The sequence below is a fragment of the Larimichthys crocea genome, chromosome XII (assembly GCF_000972845.2).
Source record: "Larimichthys crocea isolate SSNF chromosome XII, L_crocea_2.0, whole genome shotgun sequence".
NCBI classification, from domain to species: Eukaryota; Metazoa; Chordata; class Actinopteri; family Sciaenidae; genus Larimichthys; species Larimichthys crocea.
Genome location: NC_040022.1, coordinates 20,971,923 through 20,984,256, shown reverse-complemented (window position 1 = coordinate 20,984,256; position 12,334 = coordinate 20,971,923). Strand labels below are relative to the sequence as shown.

General features: G+C 37.2%; 1 protein-coding gene across 1 annotated transcript in view; it reads right to left on the bottom strand.

Moving 5' to 3' along the window:
* Positions 1 to 1,285: 1,285 nt before the first annotated feature.
* Positions 1,286 to 12,334, bottom strand: part of LOC104925256 (uncharacterized) — an 18,560-nt gene continuing 7,511 nt past the window's right edge. Inside the window, exons 22-36 of the mRNA XM_027285027.1 lie at positions 8,068 to 8,146; positions 6,870 to 7,013; positions 6,293 to 6,439; positions 6,157 to 6,183; positions 5,922 to 5,959; positions 5,669 to 5,749; positions 5,127 to 5,295; positions 4,928 to 5,041; positions 4,660 to 4,835; positions 4,363 to 4,566; positions 3,926 to 4,129; positions 3,550 to 3,791; positions 3,380 to 3,446; positions 1,585 to 1,676; positions 1,286 to 1,481 (exon numbers count right to left, since the gene is read on the bottom strand). Of these exons, the coding sequence (XP_027140828.1) occupies positions 1,286 to 1,481; positions 1,585 to 1,676; positions 3,380 to 3,446; positions 3,550 to 3,791; positions 3,926 to 4,129; positions 4,363 to 4,566; positions 4,660 to 4,835; positions 4,928 to 5,041; positions 5,127 to 5,295; positions 5,669 to 5,749; positions 5,922 to 5,959; positions 6,157 to 6,183; positions 6,293 to 6,439; positions 6,870 to 7,013; positions 8,068 to 8,146 (1,980 nt within the window). The remainder of the gene's footprint in view (positions 1,482 to 1,584; positions 1,677 to 3,379; positions 3,447 to 3,549; positions 3,792 to 3,925; positions 4,130 to 4,362; positions 4,567 to 4,659; positions 4,836 to 4,927; positions 5,042 to 5,126; positions 5,296 to 5,668; positions 5,750 to 5,921; positions 5,960 to 6,156; positions 6,184 to 6,292; positions 6,440 to 6,869; positions 7,014 to 8,067; positions 8,147 to 12,334) is intronic.

The window sequence follows — 12,334 nt, the reverse complement described above, 5'->3', positions numbered from 1 at the left end:
TCAGTTAAGTCAGACTAACTTGTTTGACTGGAGCTGTTTAGAAAACACTTAGAAAGAACAAGTTAGCTTCACTTAAGTTGGAACAAACTTTACAAGTATATTTAAAGTAAACAACAGCTATATTTTTCAATTTCCAAGTGAATTCATCCTATCAGAGCTAGTACCCCTGTCATAAATAAGTCAAATCAACTTGGTACTTGGTGTTGCATTATAAGTCCCAAAAGCTGTGTAATTATGCAGTTGAATTTTCTTGATGAGATAAAATAAAAGGCCTTAACAAGGAACATAATAGATTTCATCTTTATTCCAGTTTTTATTTTTTTAATGTATTTTTTAGTTGGTCAGATATTTTACTTCCATACCAAGTCAGTAATAGTAAATACAGCCGTCATACCCAACTACAACAATGAAAATAAAATAATATGTAATGACTAATGGTTTGAAGTGGATAAGGCTTGGTTTTCAATCTTCCATCTCTCACTTGTCATGTTGTATTAGCGCATCCATTATTCAGCCTTGTCCATGTCCTCTGACACTGATGGTGCATCTTTCTGTTGAAATACATTTTTCAGATTTTTTTTATACATCTTTTAAAATACAGGGTGAAACGCATGCAACATTAGACAAATTATAATTCCAGAATAACATTTGAAAGAAAATGAAAATAAAATCTACACATCAGTAATACACAAGAGTAGTGCCTTGTATACAAAATTTGCATTATGCTGGTAGTGTGGAGAGTTGTTTTGTCAGCGCACAATTTTGTGTTAAAGATAAGAAATATACTAAAATATAATATAATAAACATTTCAAGTGGTTTATTGTTTTAATATTAAAACTCACCACATCTCCTTCCCTGTTCTTATTCAAAAAACAGGCCAGCCATTTCATGTATTCCTCTCTAACCTAGAAGATGCAATGAATAAAAACTTGTTTAGAGTTAGGTGTTGAAGGCAGGATCAGTCACATGGACTCACTGAGTCTCATTACCAGGTTGTTAAATCCTAATGTTCTGTTTATGGGAAATGGGAAACAAAGTGGGATGGAGCCACAAAGCACAACAAGTGGTGTTCGGGTTCCCAGGTCAAATACAGACGCTTTGGGTTGGTGGCTCGAACATAGATCAGCATAGAGCCATTTTGTCTGTTTCACATTTATCATAACTCAAAACTTCAGCTATCAAATATCTTTTTTCTGTATCACTGACATATCTTTTTATGAGTTTATTACTGTTGTAATTGTTATTGTTAATGCTCTATAAATTAAAAACATATCAGAAAGGAGATTAATGACGGTGGAATCGTCTGGATAAAGAATCTACCTCTTTGTTGAGCACACAGTGGACGATGAAGAGGAAGGTGCCCTGCTGGGAGTTTAAAATTATGAAGAGGACCTGAAAGAAAAGATTTGTCTGGTACAGGCCTAAAATCCAGGTACAGCCAAGTATGACAAACTGGGCCACGATCTTGAACAGGATCAACCTGTAAAAAGAATTTGTAAAAACAAAACGGTAACAAAGAAATGTTAGCAACAAAATAAACCAGACAAAAAATATTTTTTTCATTTCTATGCATTGCAGGTTACCTGGTGTCTTTAGATTGGGAAACATCACTTTTCATGTTGGCCAAGGTGGGTCTCAGACTCCACAGAGTTGCACAGAACAAAATCCAGTTCAGCTTAAAGAAAAAAAGAAAAAAGTTTGGACACCCCTTCTCATTATTTTTTTCATTATCTTAATTACTCTCTACATTGTAGATCAACACTGGATACATCAAAACTGTTATGTAACAAATATGGAATTTTATATTATTTTATAAAAGTTATATTTTCATTTTCTTCAAAATAGCCAACTTTGTTTTAGCTTTCTACACTCCTGGTATTCTTCCAATCAGTTTCATGAGGTAGTCACATGGAATGCCAATGTCTGGGTCTTCAGGGTTCAGATTATTATGCCCAAAGCTTGATGAATGCAGCACATGCCCACCTACTGTACTCTCCATTATTTTTGTAAACAAAATATGCTATTGTAGACAAAATAGGGAATTTATTTTAGCGTTCCATTGCATTTAGGAATTTAGATTTTTCCTTGCGCACCAACACTAAATCCCTTGGCCTCTGATCCAAGTGATATCAGTTCCATGTTGAGTTAGGCAGGAGCAGCATGCGAGTTGCAGGTGAGATTCAACAGGACAGTCCAGCTAAATGCAAATGTATTTGGAACGGTATTATGCTTTTATCATTTGCATGCTAAACTGTTCGAGGCTACATAGTGCCCTCTCATAGATAGCTGGTTTTCATATTTGTTTACATACAAACTGTTCTTGAAATAGAAACCTGTGCAGTGCTAAAGTAGTTTTTCCTGTCCATTACTCCTGTGATCATTTTCATACATGATTTGGTTCTGGTTTGAAGATGTTTGATGGTTTGGTTTGATGTTGTTTTGGCTTAAAAGTACATTTCATATATAGCAGATTGAAATAATATTGTCTAAAATATTCTACTCTAGCAGTGGTCATAAAAGGTTGTCATCACTGACACCAGTAGAAGCACTGGTGCAGTCTGCCTGCAGTAATGGAGAAGGGTCAGCAGCCAGAGCAGGGTACGTAACTTTCATGGGCAAGTTACAGCAAAGCTGCGATCCCTTGTCTGATGGTGTCTAATGAGGGGAAGTGCTCTGCAATCTATGCAGGGTGGCAGCTACTCAACGCCAGCTACTCAGCATGGTGCCATCCAAGGCACAAAGCAGTAGATGTGCCTCAGGGATAAGGGTTAGGGATAAGGCTTCTTGAAGCAGTGACTCCATTCGTGGAGAAAGAAGATAAATGGGCAAACTTTCCATCACTGAAGAAAAAATAATGAACAAGCAGCGAAAACAATTTCTTATATGTCACACACATATTGTTAGCGATGCCGTGGTTGGCTGGCTACACAGATGCAATTATTTGTGTTGCTTGGATTGAGCTTTTACCTATATGGTCCAATAATGGGCAGAGCCTGTGTAAGATGGATGTAAAAAAACTGATGTAAAAAAGAGAGAATAATGTGTCTTCATGAAAATATCTTTCATAGATTTGAAGTTAACTACAAAGTAGCAAATCATGCAATATTACCTGTGGCCATGTCGACATTTGCAAGCAACAAATTATGTATATAAGTAATCTAAGACTCCAACAATTAACATAACTGCATATGACTGCATCACTTTTTCATTCATCTGTTCCATTAAATATTTCATCCTGACTTGCATTCAGTTAAAACTTTTAAATTCCTGCCTTTTGTCTCTGGTTATTTCTTTGTTGTTTGATATCTCACAATGTTTTGAGAGTCAAATCACTCTACATGTAGACGGAATGCAAATGCTAATATACAATATACTCACTCCGAGGATAACAATGACAGGGCCTGTTAAAGCCCAGTTGAAATTGCGTTGTCTAGAGAGCCAGCACCTACAACAGGATGATAAACACAAACAAACAAACAAGTAATCCTTTCAACCTAGATGCACATTGTATTATGGTTTATTACCGTATTATGGTTTGTCTTACTTACACCTCTGCTTCAGTAGCACCATATCCTTTAGAATATACCAGTGCTGAAGTACCCACAATCACAAATGGAACGCCATAGCCAATCAGGTAAAGAAGTGGCCTGGGGAGGCCGTCTCTCTGGATGACCTGCACCTTGGAGAGCCTTCGGACCAACAGGTGAAGCTGTAGTGCCTCCAGCAGCATCCACACAAAACTTGCAACAACTAAGAAGTGGAGAAGGCCCGCCATGACAGTGCAGGCCAGCTGGAGAGATATGAAAGAGTTAGGAAACAAAGTTACATGCACAAGTATATTATTCACAGTCACATTTAATATTTGATTGGGAATCAATTATTTTTCAAGGGAAATGAAAAATTTGCATTCTAGTCTAACTGCACCTCTTGTTCGACATATCTGTCATTCCACAGCAGCAGTAGATGAGATAAGGAGAGATTAAGGCACATGTGAAGACGGGCTGTGTTGTTGATCTTGGGGTTCCAGCTACACAGGAGGAAGGTGAGGATGGCCATCGCAAAGAAGAATAACCCGACAATCACACACATTCGGTTTAGCCACTCTAGGAAAGGATCCTCTGGTGGAGGCTGAGAAGACAGAAGACAACAGGTGTAGATTGTGATCAATCATAGTTTCTGTAACTTTGTCTTCATCTGGGTACAAGCCAGAAGATTTTAAGGCTGACAGATGTCTAAGCACATAATTCTAGGCTCTAGCCTAACATCATGCCATTTTTCAAATCATTCTATGTATTCTATGATGGCCCTGACCCTAACAATAAACATGTGAACATTACCATGTAGATAGAAATCTGATCTACCTCTCCAATCTGCATGATGAGGGCAAAGGTCGAAAGGTGAGAGCAGCTGCAAACTGTGTAGTTTTCATCAGTGTATGCAACCCAACAGCCCTCTACTGACCAACGCATTGTCTCTTCCTCTTCTCCTCCCTCATCATTCTGCTCCTTTTCTTTGGTTTTGTCTTCCCAGTACACACAAGTCACCATTCCAGATTCAGGTACTTTCTGAGAAACCAGAGAAACAAAGAATAGAGACTGTACATTAAAAGTTCTTAGACTGAGAGGGGTACAATTGTTAGTTGTTTGTTGATACTGCACCTTCTTATGCTGGATGGTAAAGTTGACAGGCTCGGTGAGGTTGGTGTTGTTTAATGTCGGTAAGACTGCAGTAAAAACATCCGAGTTCATCTCAGTCTTGTTTTCTGTTTTAAAGTACTGATGACTAAGAAGACTCTCCATCCCATTCAGAGTTAGGAAGGCAGCTGCTGCAGAACCTGTCCACATGACATGAGAAATAAACATCTGTGAATGCTATTTGTGTTGATGATCACTGTCATCATGTTCTTTATATTCTACTTTCTCTCACCATTGTTGGCGCTGGCTAGAGCTCGCAGGTTGATTTCCATAGTCTGTCCTTTGGCAGTAAGGGGGGCACTGTAGTCGTCATCACTCCCTGGACCAATGGTCTTTAGGCTCAAATCTTGCACATGGATGAGAATTATTGTCAAAATAGTTGACATTAATTAGAGTTCAATTGTATCCCATCGAAGAGGAACATCTCTCACCCACTGTTGAAGTCTTCATTGCTTTTTTAGTTTGGTTCTGAGTTGGAGTTGTTGGCACCATCGCAGCAACAAGACGGTCCGAAATGCCCAGGATCACACTGCCAGTCTCTCCGTCTCCTTCACTACTTACCCTGCTTGACCTGGTCTGTGGTCCAACACCTGAAACTTCCTGAAATAATTTTTGTTGTAATGATTAAATAAAGGCAGAGTGACATAGTAACATAAAATATAATATTAGGCACTTAAGCTCTAACTTTTCTGGATGTTAAGTACCATAGATGCAGAAAAGCCATTTGCCACGGTCTGCAGAGAAAAAAATGTTAGAACGTAACTGTAGTGTCCTCAGTATTACATTACGTAACATCAATGCCAGGAAGCATGTGATCTGTCTTTACACTTAACACACTTTTATAAAAATCAAATGTAAGTTTTGATTAACCACAGTAGTAACATATGAACAAATAATACTTTCATAGACATATTATTTGTCATCATGTATTAGTGAGAACGAGCTATGATTTTTGACTGTGTTTACTACGTACCGCTTCTGGTAAGACAATGCCTGTGTTGTTCATAAGTTGTTGATCCATGTTGCCAAGAAAAGCCCTTTCTTTTGTCTGACCCTGAAAAAAAAACGGAATAGTTGTTCATTATAGTACACTCTAACATGATACAAAGATACCAACTGATTTTGTATAATCTCAAAATTTTAAATTGAGTAGGAATATGTTTAAACATTACCATGGTTAACGAAAATTCTTTAAATAATAAAATAAAAATGTCATCTGGGCTTACCTCTGGAGGTACTATTTCATCTAGGATATCTCGAATACCTGTCAGTAATTTGGATATATTAAAATATTGCACATTTTCATTAATTTGAATTAGCCTTAAGTTTGATTTTGCTCACTTTGACAAAATGAGACCCCCATCTCCCACAAGAGTCCAGTTGAGGGGTAGAATCCATCAGGACAAGAACAATAGAAGGTTCCCTGTACATTAGTACACACAGTTTGTCTCCCACATATACCGGGTGTCTCACTGCACTCATCTATATCTGTAGAGAAACAAGATGCACAGAACTATCAGTTCCTATGGGTCATTTGTTCCATATGTATACAAACAGCAAAATCGCAGTCCGTCACACAGCTACCAACAGCACACACCTGTGCATGGGTTAGCAACGCTGGCTATCACGTCTGGCTTGTTCAGCCTATAACCAGGAAAGCAGGTGCAAATGTAAGATCCAATTGAATTTGTGCAGTTGGAATCAGGCCCACAGACAGTGACATCTTCGATACACTCATCGACGTCTGTAAAAAAATATATACAAATTAAGAAATGTGTTATACACAAAAAAAACATATACACTTTGGAGATGTCACAAAATTGTTTGACATGATACATTTTGCCTCACAAATGCACCATTTTAAAATTATTATTCAGTAAAACATACTGTACTCTGAATACTGTGATGTAAAATTCATCTTAATATGATACAGACCAATGCTATGTGGTACCATGTTTCTTCTGTCAACCTGGGATTTACTTTATCTTACACAGTCTTCTCCTGGTGCAGTAGAATCTTGAGCTTTACAGGAAAGTGTATTTTATTAGATATTTAATGTCTAATAAAATAAATAAGCTTTACCTCTTTCTTCTCTCTCATGCATGCACTCATAATGGTAATCCATGCACAGACATTTCAACTTAAACGTTCACTACTGCTGTATCTGCAAATACCAATACAGATGTTGGTCTCGCTGGGTTCCTCATCTGGTTGAGTTGGTGTGTAACCCAGTTGACATTCACAGGTATGAGCCCCAGGCGTATTGGTGCAAATAGAATCAGGACCACAGACAGTTGAGTTGAAACACTCATCAATATCTGAGGAAGAGACAACCACTGTTAGTCACAATGTTCTCATTAAATACACTAAATGAGGTATCTCAAGTTTTGACTAGGCTGAAAAGGCTAATGTTTTTTGTCCAGATTCCCCCTAAATATGCATCTATCTGTGAGACTTTACAATATTCAAATATATTCTTCAAATATTCAAATATATATCCCAGATTTGTTTAGACAAAAACACCATTTTAAGGGCATTCAACAACAAAATATACTGCATGGAATGCTTTCAAAGCCTGTAGCTGAAGTGCATGTATGACTAGCCTAAGACAGTTAGTCTCTGTTTTTTTTCCTATGGTGTCTTGCATTATGATGCTCCAACAATAACAGTTTGTAGCCTGCAATAAATTGTTTGTCAGTAACTATTGGCATATATTTGTGGCTCACTACATACAGTATAGTATAGTATAGTATAGTATAGTATAGTATAGTATAGTATGAATAGTACAGACCTTGGCAGAGAGGAGTTCCATCTGGTACAATGTGGTAGCCCGTATCGCATTCACACACAAAACTTCCTTGGTTATTGAGGCAGGTCCCATGATCACCGCAGACATCATCAAGACATTCATCAATATCTATCAAGATCAATTAACAACAGACTCATATCAAGCTGTGAACAAATTTCACAATGTGCATAAATCTAATGCAGCTGCATCAAAGAGATAGACAGAGATACATTCTTTTAAATGGTACCTATGCATTGGTTGGAACTATCAGGTGGTAATGCTGGATCTGTTGCATTGAATCCATCCAAACAGGTACAGAAGTATGCTCCAATGGTGTTGTTACATTTGGAGTCAGAACCACAAATTCCTGCAGTCTTCTGGCACTCATCAATGTCTGACATGATATATTATAGGCAGGATTGAAAAGATTTAAAGATCCCTGCATCTGTTAGAAACACTCGAGGCTCCTTGATGTGCTGCTTGCTATAATTGACCCATTTTCACAGTTTCATTTAAATAAAATGTACTTACCAACACAACCATATGAACTGGGATCGGGTTTGTGTGTAGGAGGGATTTCATACCCAGGAACACAAGTACAGTCTCCACTAGTTGAACACTGTGCAAGTGGTCCACAGGAGTCTGGCTTACACTCATAATGATCTAAAAACACATGGAAAAGTTTAATATGATCATAAAAAAGTTCTACACTCCTCAACATACTGTTTAAAGAATTAACAACGTGTTTATCTTGTGTAAAAGTAAATATACTATAGGTAACAGGTAGGTTGGGTACTATATTATATGTGGCTCCTGATATGGAACATTAAATATAAGTTATTTTTTGTATTAGGAAACACTTTAACCCAAACACAACTAATTGAAACACATGTGAAGCAACTATGTAAAGCTAGAAAATGCCTGTCATAGTTGTCTCCTCCTTGTTTTAAAACTTACAAAAAGCCATATCAGTATTCAGCAATTCATATGAGCAGAAGGTTAATCAGCTCGCCAGCTTATAGAATTAGATAACACTTGACTGACACAACAGCCATAATTAATCCCTGGGAAATTTTAGACAGCTTTTAAAGACTTGCATGTTGGAAAATACAAGAGAAGTCACAATCACATGGGATCCATGAGTTATACATTTCATTAACTTTTTGTTTTTGTTTTTTAACTGTGACCAGTGTTGTGGGTAACGCGTTAGAGTACTCTAATTACTTTTTTTTAGTTTCGTACGTTAAGTAATAAGTAACTATGTTTTTTTTTTTTTTAAGTAATCCGTTGCTTTAAGAATTTCTCTGGATAAGGGAAGAAAAATTCCGACTGCGGCCTGCTTTTTGTCAGACAGCTGTGATGATGCGTCGATGCCCTGCTGACCTACATTACCTGTGTGTGTGTGTGTGTGTGTGTGTGTGTGTGTGTGTGTGTGAGTGTTTTCGAAGACAAGATGGCAGCAAGGACAGCTTTTGAGTCGTGGGTACGCACATTATTTTCAATTCACTGGTGAAAAGGACAAGAACAGCATAACGGTAAAATGCACACTCCACATTGGTAAAAGCTTCTGTCGACCGCAATAAATTCCACTTTGAATTAAAAAAAAAAACATTTTGTATCCAAGCACCACTCTATCACCCACAGCAAGCAAGGCCTGCTGAGGAAGATGACGGTGGTGCACCAGCTCCAAAGCAACAGCGTCTCTACCAGTGAACACACTTAAATGCACTTTAATATGTTCTGACTCATAAAAAATAATTAATTAATAAAACGCAATATCCTGCAGAGTTAATTTGGTTGGATGACTGACTGTATCCATTGTCAGGACTTCTCTGTGCTTTTAAAGGAGGCTGTGTAGGTTGCAGCATGTGCGAGGCGCTGCAAACGGCTTTTCACTTTTAATTGATGGTAACGTTGTAACCTAATTAACTACTTTCCAAAGTAACTATACACTGACTGTGACATAATAAATGTATGAAATTTGAACCCATGTGAATATTTCTTCCGTCGTTTCCATCGTTTTGTAAATTAAACAAGTTAACAAATTAAAACGTTGGATACACATGCTCTGTAAAATTATCAACATCATTATTATTGATAATGCCTTATATTAAGCTGAATATAAACCCTTACTTTTGATTAAATCATACTCTATACTACTATACAACCCCTTTATTATGAAAACAGAACATAGGCTCTAAAACAATCAGCAGAAACTCACAGGTCACGTAACCCATATTGCCATGTGGATGTCCCAGTGGTTTGTATACGTAGAATCCTCCTGGACAGAGAGCTACACTCACTGAAAAACTTTGGCTACCACAACCATTAACAATACCATATGCAGTCCCTGTTGTAGGGGTCACGGACTCAGTTGCTGGATACCCAAAGGGTATATAAATTGGATAGGATGTGCCACCAAGATTGTATGATAGACAGTTTTGATTAACTCTGTCTCCTCCAATGCCTGTGAAGCGCCACCAAAGATTAACAAGATTGCCATCATCATTAGGAAAGCCAGAGAAAGAAGTGGATGTAAAGCCTCGGTTGCGCCATGGTTCAGTTATGTTTTTATATCCATCACAAGAACCTGCAAGGAACAAGGAAACATCGGCAATAATGATGGTTTCATCTATTTTAGAAGATTTTGTTCTATGTTCTGTAAATATGTAGATTAATATCCTTACCGTGAGGAAAGCCACAAGTGACAGGAATGACAAGTAAGACTAAAAAAAAGAAAGAAAAAAAATGAGCCTTGTCTGAGCCTTGAAATGGAAAGAACACTGAAGACATCCAACCCATTAATTAACACATATGGAATCAAGTGGTAAACAAAACAAAACTGTAAACAAGGCAAAATGTGTTCTATATTATAGATAGACACTGTTCTTGTCTATCTATAATCCTATCTATGGTTTTCAATTAGCCATGTCTAATTAGTGTAATCCGTTGCTTTTTTTTTAGATCATCAGTTGTGTTGTTTAGCAGTAGTGTTGCATACATACACTACATAATTCTATTTAACTTCCTATTATGACAAGAAGTCCTCAGTCCATCATTACTTTGAGACACAACTTTGAATGTTACCAGCTCCTAAAATCTCATAAAATGCCACATAAATGCTTCAAATAGCAGACTCATGTCCAGGCTATTTATGGGTTAATGTAAATATGCAGATTGAGATTAAATGAATTTATTATAATATTAACCATTATTTGATTGGAATGTTTTGTCTTTTCTTTATGTCTCAAAACTTGTAATGTAAAATCAGTCACGTTCCATGCAAACATCCTCGTCTTCAAATTAATAATCAGCAACACTGACAGTTTTTGAATTAATTACTTAAATTCACTTACCCAGGAGAAGTGATGAGGTACAGTAGTTCATCATGACAGGTCAATTGTCAAAGCTACAAGTGTCTACATTGTTAAATATACCCACAAATTCAAACCTTTGATGCAAATGTAAAAAACTATGCAAATTCACTGGCTCATGGTAGGCCTCTTTATTTATGTAAGAAAAAAAAACAGAGGGAAGAAAAGGAAAGATGCAACAAGCATATAACTTTCTAAATTTGTTAGTTCCCATTTTGTGGACTTCAGAAATTAAAAAAAGGATTTTATAACCAAGTGCAATGAGCTCAATTGAGGATTTGTATCACAGTTGGAAAATAAAAAACAGACAGTTGCCAAATCAGACACATTATATCTGAAAGTTCAAAGGCGGACTGGCCATTGGGAGTATTGAGCAGCGACAGAAGCAGCTATTCACGTTAATTAAGTCATTTTTGGGATTCCTTTTTTTGACACACAAAAGGTGGAAGTGCCGCAAAGCGCCGCAATACAATACAAGCACTGCCCACTTCCTTCCAGTGATCATAGTGACCAAGTAAGTTTTGACAGCTGCTCTGTTTCTTCTGCGCACTGTGAGCAAACAGATGACGGCTCAGTGAAATCCACAAGGTGAAAATGCTGCAGCAAGCAGGCTTAGGGAGCTGATCACACTAACAGAACAGTGCAGGAGGAGAAATTTAGGGAGATCAGTCTTGGTCTTAAGATTACTTTTTGAAGGTCACGTTCTCATCTTGGGATTGACTTATCAGGATCTTTGCTGAGTAATGTCACTAAATTGCCTGTTTGTTTTATTAATTAACATTTTTACTGTGATTGGAGGTACCTAAATCACAATGAGTTCATCCACAAAAAACAGCATCCAAGAGAAAATGCATTAGAGTACACAGCCTCACTCAAATAAGTTTTACATGTGGACTACTGCTTTTGTATTTGTTTGTTCGGAAAACAAATTACTTCGTTTCATCCATTCATTCCATCAGGTATTTTTAACACCAGTATTGTTACTTAAAGTTGAGAAATATTTTAGTAATGTTACAGTAGAACTTGAGTTCCATATCACTGTTTTGTACCAGTATGCAAATGAGAAACAACACATTTTTATCACATGGCATAATAACAGCAGAGAAGAAGAGATGTGACTTGTCTTTAGTGAGTGCAAGGAGAGTGGCAGTGATTAATAACAGTAAAAAGGCTGTTGTTAGCACACTAGCCATTCTATCTCATGTTTAAAACCCAACCTATGCTATTTTCTCACACACACATACTTTCTCTTAGTAATTGCGTTGTCTTGTGTCCTTCAGTTCTTATTATCATACCTGTACGGCCCCTTATTATAAATCAGGACACCCCTTGTTTCTACTCTTGGCTGCTGTAGAAACATAGTGGTTCAAGATGGTGGACTATGGAAAAGGACCCATGGCATATGTACATATAGAAAAGGTAACAAAAACATGATTCTTATTTTCAGGTGATTACACACAGTTATTAAAAAATCCAT